The sequence below is a fragment of the Oryctolagus cuniculus genome, chromosome 15 (assembly GCF_051225735.1).
Source record: "Oryctolagus cuniculus isolate XC-2025 breed Fujian yellow rabbit chromosome 15, ASM5122573v1, whole genome shotgun sequence".
NCBI lineage: Eukaryota > Metazoa > Chordata > Mammalia > Lagomorpha > Leporidae > Oryctolagus > Oryctolagus cuniculus.
In genome coordinates this window covers 38,150,850-38,165,172 of record NC_142881.1, presented here as the reverse complement: position 1 = coordinate 38,165,172, position 14,323 = coordinate 38,150,850, and the positions used below count along the sequence as shown (strand labels likewise).

Sequence of the window (14,323 nt, the reverse complement as noted above, 5' to 3'; positions counted from 1 at the left end):
ACCACTCAAAGGCTGTTAACCTCTTTAACAGTGAGGCCAGGGCGGTTTGGGTGTGGACGGCTTTCAGGCGGCATCCCGAGCCTGGATTGCATAACCTGAAATGTGTAGCTACTTAAAATGATAGGAATCTAAGCCTACTCATCCTGGGACTATGTAGGCACTCTGCCATACACTTGCAGCTTTACTTGTCAAAGAAGGTCAAAATACCAGGCGCAGGCACGGTGAAGGACTAAATAAGCCCAAAGAGGCCCTATTCTACCCTAACAAGGTGCATAAATAGGATTCCTCAAGCAGTCACAATTTTCTCCCAACCTCATCTTGCCGAGTGCAACTGCCCCAGTGAACTGGAGGCACTGGCAAAAGGCTGGGGAGCTGGGTGCTGCTGCCCTTCTTAAAGAACAAAAACAGGTGGACGATTAAAATGCAGGGAAGAAGGGGCAAAAGAGGCAGGGTGAGAGGAAGGTGTGGGCAGGTGCACCCGGGTATTACCTGAAATGGCAACAGATTGTTACCATTATCGGTCCGGAAAGCGTTATCCTCCATCCAGGACTTGGAGGTGAGTGGGGCCGCGCGAGGGAACTTGGGCGGTGCGATCACATTGCTGGAGAAGGGCTTTTTGAGCGGTGATATGGGGTTGAGCGGGGAAGGCACCCCGACGCCCACGCCCACGCCCACGCCAACCGCCCGGCGAGGGTCCCGGCCGGCCTGCAGGCCGCCCCACGGGTTGGACGGTGCACTCCAGGCGGCGTTCACGCTTTGGTGCGTGTTCCAGCTGGACGAGGCCGACGAGGCGGCGGCGGCAGCGGCGGCGGCAGCGGCGGCCGAGGACGAGGACGGCTTGCTGGTCATGATGGGCTGGTGGCCATACGCCGCGGCGGCGCTCCTCTGCGCATAGGGCGCCTGGCTGGGGCTGGCCGGCGACCGGCGCTGCTGTGGGGGCTGCGCCTGCGGGGGTTGCGCCGCCTGCGTGGGCTGCGGTGCAGGCGGTGGCGGCTGCTGGTGGTGCTGGGTCTGCGCCAGGCCGATCTGCGGGGAGAAGGTGCCTCCGAAGACTGGGTTGACATGGTGCGGGAAGTTCTGGAAGAGCATGGTCCCGTTGACTGGGGTGATCCCCTGGAAGAAGCTGTCCTCCACCGCGTTCGTGGTGCCCGTGGACCAAGTACTGCCGAAGGACGGCGACAGCGACGCGCCCGGCGCCGTGGGCTCCTGAGGCGGCGGCGGCGGCTGCTGAGGCGGCTGATGGAAACTCAAGCCCGGCAGGAGCGGCGATTCCATCTGCATCTTGTCCGGGCCGTTCGGGGCCTGCGGGGCCGCGGCAGGACTCAGGGCCGGCACTGCGCTGCTGTCCTCCGGCTTGGGGGTCTCTGAGGAGAGGGGCGTGGACGCGGCTTCGGCTGCGCTGGGCTCGGGCTGGGGCTGCTGCTGCTGCCGCTGCTGCTGGGGCTGGGGCTGGGTTTTGCTTTTGTCCATCAGTAAATCATCCTGCATGGTTTGCGCAGCTGAAATGGGAAAAAAGAGAGATGCGTTATTGTCAAAGTGATCATTAAGGCCCCTCGCTGAAGCGGGTGGGTGTTTTACTTGCGAAAATCCAGTGCTGCCGCTACTAGCCAATTGCAATGCAAATCCATAATCTCCCATTTAGAAGAACAGGTCGGGCTGGGGAGGGGGGTGGGGGCTTGCGCAAAGTCTCTAAAAATACTGTGAGCGTCTTCACCCTTTCTGATGTCTCGGTTCCTTTTCTGTGTGAGTGAGAGATGTGCTTATAAGACAGAAAGACAGCAATTTCGCCACGTCTCTTTTCCCTTCACCGGAACTCAGAGTGTTCACCCTGCAATGAGAAACTGATTCTGGTTCCTGTTTTTTCCCAAGCACCACCCTCCCCCAGTTATTTGCATACGTCAATAAATACTGCTGCGTCCTTCAGCAAGGTTAAAAAGACACCGCACGCACAACCCTTTCTTTCCCCTTCCCCAGCTCGAGCACTAAAAAAACAGCAGCCTTATCCCTCTTGATTAGCAAGCTGCCTCCTTGCGTTTATAATTGTTTCATTTAGCTGCCGTGAGCCACGAGGGAGGAAATCCTTGGCATTTGTTAGGAGGACTCAGCTGCACAATCATTCTCTGGCTTCTCAGTAGCTGCAGCTACTCCATTTTGTTAGAAGACATTTGAAAACCACCGTTTTTAAGGACGTAAAAACCTGCTGAAACGTTTGGAAGTGCTTGCGTCTTGATACTCTAAGGATTACGGTTTTTCCACTTATTCTCCAATTTCCTTGTCTCCAATTCTGCTGCACAAGAGATTTCTTGGCATCTCAGTGCTTCAGGTCTCAACAGGAGCCTGAGAATTTCTCTGCAGAGTGGAGAAATGCTTCTGGTTGGATTTGAGGTGAGAGAGAGAGGGAGGAGAGGAGAGACCGTGAAACAGGGTGGGGGTGGGGCTTTTTAACAATCCCTCAGATTTATGCAGACAGTCAAGTTAATTCGGGGGTTGCCAGATTTTCATTTTTGTATTCTGCCTTGGTCACAAGACTTTGGCAAATTTAGAATCCATTCCCTTATCACTAGTATTAGCAGTGAAAGACTATGGTTTGAAGACCCGGAATTACCATATGCTAGCAAAAGTGTTATAAATAGAGGAATATAAAGTCCCAAATTCCATACATAGTAATTATAGTGCATCGCCATCAATGCTTCATTTAGTGATTTAAGGAGTGTATGGTATTTTCCATTTTACATAGAAGGGCTATATTCACTGTTGCCTTATAGCCTATTTCCTTATTCAAGGAAGAAAACAGTAATCATTCAAAACCAGGAGATTTCCATATATGTAGTTAGCATTAAGTTAGCTTGTCCCTTAGAACATGTTGTTTTAAATATATTAATATTACAGTGCTGAGACCCTGAAAACAAATATTTTGAAGTGTTGAAGGAGCATATGACCCAACGTACAATTATTTTTAGATGATGATTCAGTATAATTGCAACAAAGTTATTAATATATTTAATGCACTTAATTAACTCAGAAAAGCGTCATTCTTAGAACACTTGTGAAAGGGTATTCAGATACACACAGAAGCTTTGCTTTTGCACATCCTCATAAAAATAACTATTGTAAAATAAATATTGGAGAATGGAGGTATTACTGCTCTTAACTACTAAGCAAATAATGTCAGACCAATAAATGGGATTAAAAGTAGTTCTACTATTTTATTAAAGACTACCATTAAAATGGCTGATATCTTTCATTTCAAAGTTTCATACACTAAATAGTAGGCTCGAGGAAATGTTTCACAGCTACCTTACTCTCTTTTCTACTCTTCATCTCCTCATCCCCCTGCTTTCTCCCCACCCGCCCCCACCCCCGGAGAAAAAATGCCCACCCCCAATATACACATCAAAAATTGCCACACACTACCAATAAAACCTACTAAAGATTGCTTTTATGTGCCTTAGCTCACTTGGTCTAAAACAATGGCTTTGATCAGTATTTTAGAACACAACACAAAGAGGCAAGCAAAGCTTGGATTCAAACAGCACAAAGTTATATTGCTGCCAAAGAAGATGGTCATAGAAAGAGACATTTTCATACTTGGTTTAAATAGTGCTGCAGCAAACCATTATAATCTAGGATTTGAGTCATTGCCAGTAAACTAAATTGTCTTTACAACAGCCCTATCATCATGGCTGAAATATGCATTTGATTATAATTTTAATATCACCCAGCTTTTCCGGTTGCTGGTATCAATGCTTTTTATTAATGCTTTCAGTTTAAACTACATGCTCTTGGTGGACAAATTAATGCTGTACTACAGCAAAAAAGTAACCTGGACTCAGAATATTTTATAATAGCTATAATTAATATTAACATATTCGTTGAATTTTTAAACTGTTATACCAGGAGCACCCATTTTTCTTCTCAACACTCTTTAAAGATATAAATTTCACTTTGTGCATAAAATTCACTCTGTCAAGGTCAAGACCTACCTTTAATAAATAAGAACATTTTAAGCAAAAAGCTAAGCAGTGAATTAAAATAGAATATAAAGTTAATATTCAATGTCTCTCAATAACTGCCTAAGTAAGTAGTTTGTTTTTTCAGTTTTTTTCTTTTCTCTCTTTTTGCTTATTTACAGCAAAGTCTGAGAAATAGATATCTCCTTCCCCTCCCCCCACCACACACACAATAGATCTTTTTTTGCATGCAATAACCCAATTTCAAGTAACAAATTCTTACTAGCAATTACCTTTGTGTGTCCAGTTTTTAAGGATCGATCAAATTAAAAAGTGTACAGTATTTATTTTCTTCTTTCAGGTTGATTATGTGACCGCTCTGGCAAAAGCACTTTGACAACTGTAGGAAGAGAGGGCATGCGCACACAGGGAACTGTGGGGGCTGAAGTCTTTCACGAGGTACTCTGCCTGACTTCAGCACGTTCAGCCAGGAAAGGAGGAAGCCTCGCAACTACAGATTCTACGGGGAAGAGATTGTTCCCGGTTACATTATATCTTCCTAACCGATCTAAATCACAAGTTGATGAAATGAAAGGGGGGACAGAAAACCCGTTTGTCAATTTGATTTAGGAATCCAGGTTAAAAGAGAAACTAGACTCGGAATTCAGAGTATATCCAGCAGAGCTACCTTAAATGGTATTAAAATGGTACTGACTGGATAGCCAGCAATAGGAACCCAAGTAAAGAGAAAGAGACTCGGGTGGAGAGGTAGAGCAAGGGAGGGGCAACTAGATGGGAACAATAAAAACTTAATCTGACCACATGTAAAAGCAACACTTTTAATATAGAATGAAAAATACTGTAATATCAAATATGTTCTTAATCTTGGAGGTCAGATAAAAACAAGTTTTAGTCACACATTTTTTATATCTGCTTTAGTCAAACATTTTTTATATCTCATCCATCAAGACTTGTTTGGAATTTTTGATAGAAGTGAGTATAACATTTTAAATCTGATATGCTCTAATCAACTCACCTTACTGATACTAATCAAAATGAAAGTTTACTTTGCATTAATCATGCAATGATTCATCAAATAAAACTAAATTTTTATTCTAAAATAATAGTTGCTCAGATATTTTTTAAAATGTGTATGTTTAGTGTTTCACTGTGTTGGATGGTGACTTCTTCATTCAAGACAAAAAATAGATACTGCTTTTCTGTTTTGTGTGTGTGTGTGTACAGTTTTTCCTGTTTTAACATCATGATTCCAAGGCTGGAATCACAACATGTTAACATCAACTGCTATTATCTATAGCTTCTGAGAGCAATAGTTCAAGAACCAGTTTGCTCACGTAGGCAAAAGAGAATATTCCTTATGGGATTTGGTTCCGTGCCATTCACCAAGGGGTTCAGAGTAAATGTCAGTTGATGACTATGCTGATTGAACTTGGAATAGAAAATGTTAAACATCATTTAAATTCTCTGAATTTTCTATTTCCCTTCTTCACCAATTAGAACTGAACTATTGCCAGAGACCACTAATTGGCAGCATTTAGTAGTCTTTGTTTCTAGTTATTTCAAAGGAAAAAACCCAAACCAACAATTTAAGAAAAGAATCACTTTGAATGAATCTGCCAAAAGCTCTTGTAAAATAACCAAATGCTTGCTTATTCCTACTGTGACTTTAGCTTACATTCCCTATTTTTTCTCTTCCCTTATCCTCCTAAAGAAAGTTCCACTTCTCACCATTTGTATTTCAGAGTCTTCAAGGATCAACTCAAGGTTAATCTTCCTGAAGACTCTGCTAACCTACCAAACATCTACATTTTCAGTACCCTAAGTTAAAAAATCGTAAACTTGCTTCATACAATCCTTACAGATTCAAAAAACAAATTTTTAAGGTACTTCAAATTAATATGTCAAGATTTTATCACTAGAAAATTTTAAGTTATTCAGATGTGCTTGAAATGGTTTACCTGGGCACTTATTTATCTACCTAATCCCAACTGCGGCTCTACTACACTTCACACAATGGAAAAAGATAAATGTTGGCTACAACCCTTGATAAATGATAACAAATAATTAGCACTGCCCATACTTAATGGTATTTTTGTTGTATTTACAAATTTACTAATCTCTGCTCCTTCATTCCTAAAATGAGCACTCAAATCTAAGAAGCAAATACATACATACCAAAGTATAAACATATCAAGCAAAAACAAGTTATAGGAGGACCCTCAACAAGTACAAAGCCCTTCTGTACTGAAATTCTGTTTTAATTTAACCAAAAAGGAAGCACTTTCTAAAACCTTAGTTTTAGGTTATGGAGTATAACCATAATTCCCTTTTGAGTACTCATTAAAGGTTATAACAACAGAGTTTTCAGAGTTAACTCACAGAGATATCCATGGGTCAAATATATCTTCCCAGACTTCTTTTTTTCTTTCCCTTCCTTACTTCTATCTCTAGCATGGTGATACAAGTCTAAGAAATTGGTGAGGGCTGGCGCCGCGGCTCCATAGACTAATCCTCCGCCTGCAGCGCCGGCACCCCGGGTTCTAGTCCGGGTTGGGGTGCCAGTCCTGTCCCGGTTGCTCCTCTTCCAGTCCAGCCCTCTGCTGTGGCCCAGAAAGGCAGTGGAGGATGGCCCAAGTCCTTGGGCCCTGCACCCGCATGGGAGACCAGGAGAAGCACCTGGCTCCAGAATTCAGATAGGCACAGCGCGCCTGCCGTTGCAGCCATTTGGGGGTGAACCAACAGAAGGAAGACCTTTCTCTCTGTCTCTCTCTCTCTCTCTCTAACTCTGCCTGTCAAAAAAAGAAGAAATTAGTGATTACTCCATATACGCTTGCTGAATAAATGGACAAATGGATGAATCAATAAATAATGGTTTTTGACTATCTAAAACAACCAAGGGTTAAAGAAGGATTACATTGGCCAGCGCCTTGGCTCACTAGGCTAATCCTCCGCCTAGCGGCGCTGGCACACCGGGTTCTAGTCCTGGTCGGGGCGCCAGATTCTGTCCTGGTTGCCCCTCTTCCAGGCCAGCTCTCTGCTGTGGCCAGGGAGTGCAGTGGAGGATGGCCCAGGTGCTTGGGCCCTGCACCCCATGGGAGACCAGGAAAAGCACCTGGCTCCTGGCTCCTGCCATCGGATCAGCGCGGTGCGCCGGCCACAGCGCACCGGCCGCGGCGGCCATTGGAGGGTGAACCAATGGCAAAGGAAGACCTTTCTCTCTGTCTCTCTCTCTCACTGTCCACTCTGCCTGTCAAAAAATAAATAAATAAATAAAAGTTAAAAAAAAAAAGAAGGATTACATTATACTTCATTTAGAAGAGCAATTACTTTTCCATCAGCTGCAAAATGGATATGAAGAAGAGTGGTAAATAGAAAACCATTTTGGCCCTTACAACGTTCAGTAGTAGAGAGATCATTTGATTACCATAATGAAATAACATTCATTAAGCACTAGTTGAGCAGGGAACTTTGTTCTCATCTAAGAGTTTACAATCTAATAAAGACACACACCCTACCCCTCCACAGACATTGCTTCTCCCAGGTCACAATAAACATTGACCTAAGTTGAGTGGAATGTTTTATCAGTCTATCTTGTTTGACCTTGCAGCAACATTGACATCACTGGTCATACTTTCTGAATACACCGTTCCCTCTTTGCATCCTTCATGCTCTCCTTTCTTCGGTTTCTTACATTTAGGTTTTCTTACATTTCTGTGCTGACTTTAAATATTGAGTTCCTTGGGGCCCCTTCCTGGGACCTTTTCTCAACACATCCTCTCTAAGTGCTTTCTCAACTGAAAAGAAAGGACCACACCTATCTCATGGAAGACTATATTCCCACAACCCATCACTGTGCCAACCACATAATAAACAGGTATTCAGTACATATTTACTAAATTAAAATTATATTCATATGCAAAAGGCCAAGAATGCCACGGTAATATAGGTATAAAGAAAAAAAAATTAGAGGACTTATACTATCAGATATCAACATCTATTATGAAGTCACAGCAATTAACTGTAGTTACTGGCACAATAAGCAAATAGAATAAGCAAATGAACAAGTGGAACAAAATTTAAGTCAAGAAACAAATCCACATATATATGGTCACAAGAATTATGAAAATGTTATCATTGCAGTGGTGAAAGAATGGTGTTTTCAATAAAGAGTATTAGAGTCAACTGAATATCCATATGGAAAAAAAAAGACCAAACCTTTACCTTTACAACACTACACATAAAAATAATTCCAGGACTGAGGGTTTAGCCTAGTGGTTAAGACATCAGTGATACTCATGTCACATATCAGAGTAGAGTTCATCCCTGACCCAGCAAATGAATGCAGCTTCCTGCTATTTCAGAACTGGGAGGCAGCTGTAATTGGGTCCAGCTCACCCATGTGGAAGATCTGGAAGATCTGGATTGAGCTTCCAACTCTGTTTTAGCCCACCCAGTTCCAGCTATTGTGGCCATAGCAGAATGAACCAATGGATGGGATTGCTCTCTGCCTCTCAAATAAATAAGTAAATAAATAAAAATTTAAAAGATCAATTCCAAATGGAGTCTAAGTTTAAATGCAAAAGGCAATCAATGAAACCTTTAAAATAAACCCCAGGAAAGTATCTGCATGAAACTAGGGTAAGCAACAATTTCTTAAATGGGTTACAAAAACAACACAGTAAAGGAAAATTTTAACAAACCAATCTAAGATTGTCAGTTTAACAAAAGATTAGAGTGGTAATACACAGAATGAGAGAAAATATATGCGACATGTTTTTTTGTTTCAACAAAAGTCTTGTAACCAGAACATACAAAGGACTATTAAAAATCAATAACAGTAGCCGGGCGCGGTGGCGCGCGCCTGTAGTCCCAGCTACTCGGGAGGCTGAGGCCAGAGGATTGCTTGAGTCCAGGAGTTCTGGGCTGTCGTGCGCTATGCCGATCGGGTGTCCCCACTAAGTTCGGCATCAATATGGTGACCTCCCAGGAGCGGGGGACCACCAGGTTGCCTAAGGAGGGGTGAACCGGCCCAGGTCGGAAACGGAGCAGGTCAAAAATCAATAACAGTAGACATCCCAAAGATACATGGGCAAGACGAAAAGATATTCAAATAGACACAAAGTAATAGGAAAGAGTACTCTACCTCTCTAATCATCAAAGACAAAATGAACCCTGAATAGCTAAAATTGGAAAAGGCAGACAACACCAAACATTAATAAGAATGTCAAGCAACTTGTTCTCAAATATTGCTGGTGGGAGTATAATTTGGTCTCACTATATAACTATACTGCAAAATCATTTAGCAGTATTTATTAAAGTTAAACACTGGTGCCAGTGTTGTGCAGCCTGTTAAGCTGTCGCCTACAACTCCAGCATCCCGTATTGGAGTTCTAGCTGCTCTGCTTCCAGTCAAGCTTCCTGCTAATCACCTGGGAAAGCAGCAGCTGAAAGCCTAGTAATTATGTTCCTGCCACCCAAGAGGGAGACCTTGATGGAATTCCCGGTTCCTGGCTTCGGCCTGGTCCATCCCTGGCTCTTAAAGGCATTTAGGGAGTTAACATGCAGATGGACGATATCTCTCTTTCTCTGTCCCTCCCTCTCTGTCACTTTGTCTTTTATGTAAATAAATAAATCTGTTTTAAAAAAAAAAGCTAAACATTCATATAACTTATGCACCAACAATTCAGCAACTATCACCTTTTTATAGAAATGCAAACATATAACCAAAGATATGTTCAAAGCAGCATTATTCATAGTAGCTCAAACCTGAAAAAGGCCCAAATATCCGACTACAACAAAATGGATATGTAAACTTGTAGTGGATTCATATAATGAAAATCAATGCAAAGATAACTTTACAGAACATAATGAATTGCATGATGACATTGCGGAGCAACAGAAGCCTGACACAAAGCATAGGATATGATTCCATTTAAATAAAGTTCTAATAAAACTAAATTATGGATACAAAATCAGCCCAGTGGTTACCTTTGCAAGGAAATAATGATTGGTAGGAACATAAAAGGAGACTTCAAGGATGTTGTTAAACAGATTTGTTCACTTTGAAAATTCAGAAAACTGGTTATTATTTATGTACTTTTCTGCATATATGTTATACTTCCATAGTTTACAAGAATACATGATGTATTTGTAAAGGTTAACTATCTCCTGTAAAGACAAAAAACATAGCACAATCTGGCCAAATAGGAAGGGGAGGCTCAAGTCTTGATCATGTAAGCCAGAAAAATAAACTGGGAACTCCCTATGTGCCAATATTGTGTTAGAGGCACATATAATATATGAATATAAAAAAGGTTTGAAGAGGCACCAATCATAAAAAAGGTTTGAAAAGCTAAAATTCTTAGCCGGCGCCGCGGCTCAATAGGCTAATCCTCCACCTAGCAGCGCTGGCACACCGGGTTCTAGTCCCGGTAGGGGCACCGGATTCTGTCCTGGTTGCCCCTTTTCCAGGCCAGCTCTCTGCTGTGGCCAGGGAGTACAATGGAGGATGGCCCAAGTGCTTGGGCCCTGCACCCCATGGGAGACCAGGAGAAGTACCTGGCTCCTGCCTTCGGATCAGCGTGGTGCGCCGACCGCAGCACGCTGGCCGCGGTGGCCATTAGAGGGTGAACCAACGGCAAAGGAAGACCTTTCTCTCTGTCTCTCTCTCTCACTGTCCACTCTGCCTGTCAAAAAAAAAAAAAAAAAAAGGCCAAAATTCTTGACTCCAAAGAGCTCACAGCTATGGAGTAGGCATTTGGCCCAATGTAGACATTTTAGGATGTCTACTTCCCACATCAGAATATCTGAGTTCAGTTCTCAGTAGGTTCAATTCCCAGCTCCAGCTCCTGATTCTAGCTTCCAGCTAATGCTGACTCTGAAAGGCAAGAGTAATGGCTCAAGTAATTGGGTCCTTGCCACCCATGTGAGAGACCTGCATTGAGTTCCTGACTCCTGGCTTTAGCCTGGTGAAGTGCAGGCCGCTGTGAGCATTTGGAGAGTGAACTAGCAGACAGGAGTGCTCTCTTGCATGCATGCTGTCTCCGTGTGTGTGTGTGTGTGTGTGTGTGTCTCATTGCTCTCACTCGCTCACTTTGTCTCTCAAATCAATTAAAAAAAATTTTTAAAGCGCTCAGTGTATGGGGGAAAATTAAAATAATTTGGGTTGAAAATGGTAAACAAGATACACTCCAGCTATAGAAGAAAGCTTTTACGATTGTTCAAAGCAAAGGCAACTTGTGGCTGGGGCTGGCGTTGTGACGTGGTGGGGAAAGCCGCTGCCTGCAGTGCCGGCATCTCATATGGGTGCCAGTTAGAGTCCAGGCTGCTCCACTTCCAATCCAACTCTCTGCTATGGCCTGGAAAAGCAGTAGAAGATGGCCCAAGTCCTTGGGCCCCTGCACCTGTGTGGGAAAACCTGGAAGAAGCTCTTGGCTCCTGGCTTTGGATCAGTGCAGCTCCAGCCATTGGGGCCATCTGGAGAGTGAACCAGCGGATGGAAGACCTCTCTCTCTCTTTCTCTCTTTCTCTGCCTCTCCTTCTCTCTCTGTGTAACTCTGACTTTCAAATAGATAAATAAATCTTTGAAAAAAAAGTTAAGGCAACTTACAAGCTGAAAGTTCATATCCTCAGAGTGAGGACTTGTTAGCAATACTACATCAGACTAATTTTGAGAACGGAAGAATGAAAAATTGGAGCCAGGTGAACCAGACATAGTTTGGAGCAAGAATACCGGGGATTCTTTATGATTTTGGCCTCTCTGCCCCTTGGTCTTGGGTCCATTAATTCAATCAACAATTTGAGGAAGGGCCTTCTACCCTACAAATAATCAATTTTAACTTCAACTCCCTTTTTATTGACCTTGTTTGTAACTTATAAAAGAAAACTGAGGCTATTGGGCTGTAATGCCTTCAGTTACCCACCAACAAACTCTCGCTTACAAACTTAGACTTCTTATACTCCACTCACATTTCTTGTCCTCCTCTCTCAGAGGAAGCTGCATCCCCCTACAGGTCCACAATTAATTCCTTCATCTGTGGTCTTGAGCCCATTCTTTCTACAGACTCAAGTTTTTATAATTATTCCCTATTGTCTTCCTCCCATTCCAGACAGGCTGCTTAAAAGAAAGCTGTAAATCTAGCTCTACTCCCTCCAGCTGATGGCACACCCCTCCCAAAGTTACTACAGTCTGGCTTCTACCCTAACCATCCCACTAAAAGTTACTGAACTTACTAAAGCTATCAAAGACCAACTGACACTTCTAGATATTATTTTACTTACTCTTTCTTCATAAAACATTCATGGTAAAAATAATTCTCAGATGTACCTTCCCTCACCCCCGCCCCAAATTTCCCGCTAGAAGCTAACAGGAATCTCAATCCTACAACTGCAATCATACAACAAACAGCAGCTAAAAGCAAGGTTCTTCGCAAGAGCCTCCAGACAAGAACGGCCTGGCAACCACCTTGATTTCTACCTGTACCAATACCCTGAACAAAAAACCCAGCCATGTTGCACCTATGGGACTATAATTAATAAGTGAGTGTTGCTTTAGACCACTAAATTTGCAATGATTATACAGCAGTATAAAACCAGTACAACATCATTCCTTTTTCTTTTTCTTTCTTTTTTTTTTTTTTTTTTTTTTGACAGGCAGAGTGGACAGTGAGAGAGAGAGACAGAGAGAAAGGTAGAAAGGTCTTCCTTTGCCATTGGTTCACCCTCCAATGGCCGCCGCACCGCACTGATCCGATGGCAGGAGCCAGGTACTTCTCCTGGTCTCCCATGAGGTGCAGGGCCCAAGCACCTGGGCCATCCTCCACTGCACTCCCTGGCCACAGCAGAGAGCTGGCCTGGAAGACGGGCAACCGGGACAGAATCCAGCGCCCCGACCGGGACTAGAACCCGGTGTGCCGGCGCCGCAAGGCGGAGGATTAGCCTAGTGAGCCGCGGTGCCGGCTCCTTTTTCTTTTAATATAGTGTTCGTCCAGATTTTCACTTATCTCAGTTTCTTTCTTTCTTTCTTTCTCTTTCTTTCTTTCTTTTTTTTTTTTTTTTTTTTTTGACAGGCAGAGTTAGTGAGAGAGAGAGAGAGAAAGGTCTTCCTTTTTCCATTGGTTCAACCCTCAAAGGGCTCCCAGGATCTGAAGCCACGAGCCAGGTATCTCCTCCTGGTCTCCCATGCGGGTGCAGGGCCCAAGCACTTGGGCCATCCTCCACTGCCTTCCTAGGCCACAGCAGAGAGCTGGACTGGAAGAGGAGCAACCAGGACAGAATCCGGTGCCCCGACCGGGACTAGAATCCGGGGTGCCGGCGCCGCAGGCAGAGGATTAGCCAAGTGTTTCTTCTTAATCTCCTGCCTGCTCAATACAACATACCCCAGGATGCTCCTAATCCTACAGATTCTAGATTCTCTCTAGACAATGGTATGTATATTTATACAGTTCACCACTTCCTAGATTTCCAGATCAAACCTTTCTGCTCATCTACAAACCACTACTAAACAATTTCCTGAGGAGCTACGGATCTTTCCTCATAAATACACTTGCATCTTTATTCTCAGTTCCCTTATCTCCTTGAATGACACCACCATCCATCTAGTCACTCAAGTTAGGAATCTGGAATTCCCTTCATCTTGAGGGACAACTCTAATTGGTCACTAAAACATGTTCATTCTGTCTCCTAAATTTCTGTATCACATCCCTTCCTCTTCATTCAGAACCAGTATAGTACTGCACCTGAACTATGGCAGTTATCTCCTACTGCTTTCCCAGGCCATAGCAGAGAGCTGGATTGGAAGAAGAGCAGCCAGGACTAGAACCGGTGCCCATATGGGATGCCGGTGCCGCAGGCAGAGGATTAACCTACTGCGCCACAGTGCCAGCCCCTTTAAGATTTATTTGATAGAATGGCTTTCATACAGAAATCAACAAACAACAAATGCTGGTGAGGATGTGGGGGAAAGATGCCCTAATCCACTGTTGGTGGGAATGCAAACTGGTAAAACCACTATGGAAGCCAGTTTGTAGATACTTCAGAAATCTGAGTATATAGTCCTACCATAGGACTCAGCCATCCCACTCCTGGGAATTTACCCAAGGGAAATGAAATCAGCATCTGGAAAAGTTATCTGTATCCCCATGTTTATTGCAGCTCAGTTCACAATAGCTAAGATATAGAATCAACCCAAATTCCCAACAACTGAAGATTGGATAAAGAAATTACGGGATAGGTACTTCATGGTATACTCCACAGTGGTTAAAAAAAAAAAGTGAAATCCAGTTATTTACAACAAAATGGATGATTCTAGAAAACATCATACATAATGAAATAAGACAGTCCCAAAGGGACAA

The 14,323-nt window shown here is 43.3% G+C and overlaps 1 protein-coding gene and 1 non-coding gene across 21 annotated transcripts in view; one reads left to right on the top strand and one right to left on the bottom strand.

Moving 5' to 3' along the window:
• The window catches only part of CPEB3 (cytoplasmic polyadenylation element binding protein 3), a 276,927-nt gene that overhangs the window by 228,037 nt on the left and 34,567 nt on the right, over positions 1-14,323 (bottom strand). For 12 of the 20 annotated variants that reach the window (XR_016222134.1, XM_051823381.3, XM_070057624.2 and 9 more), the window contains one exon: positions 490-1,499. Coding sequence is in view for 19 of the 20 variants with exons in the window: in XM_051823381.3 (XP_051679341.2) it covers positions 490-1,488 (999 nt within the window). In the remaining variant the exon portion in view is untranslated. Of the gene's footprint in view, positions 1-489; positions 1,522-1,578; positions 1,850-1,897; positions 1,916-2,197; positions 2,217-4,243; positions 10,682-14,323 lie in introns of those variants that run through there. The other 8 variants (XM_051823379.3, XM_070057622.2, XM_089314759.1 and 5 more) reach the window with 6 other exon arrangements.
• Positions 8,812-9,119, top strand: LOC149121972 (signal recognition particle RNA). The gene has a single exon (XR_016222249.1).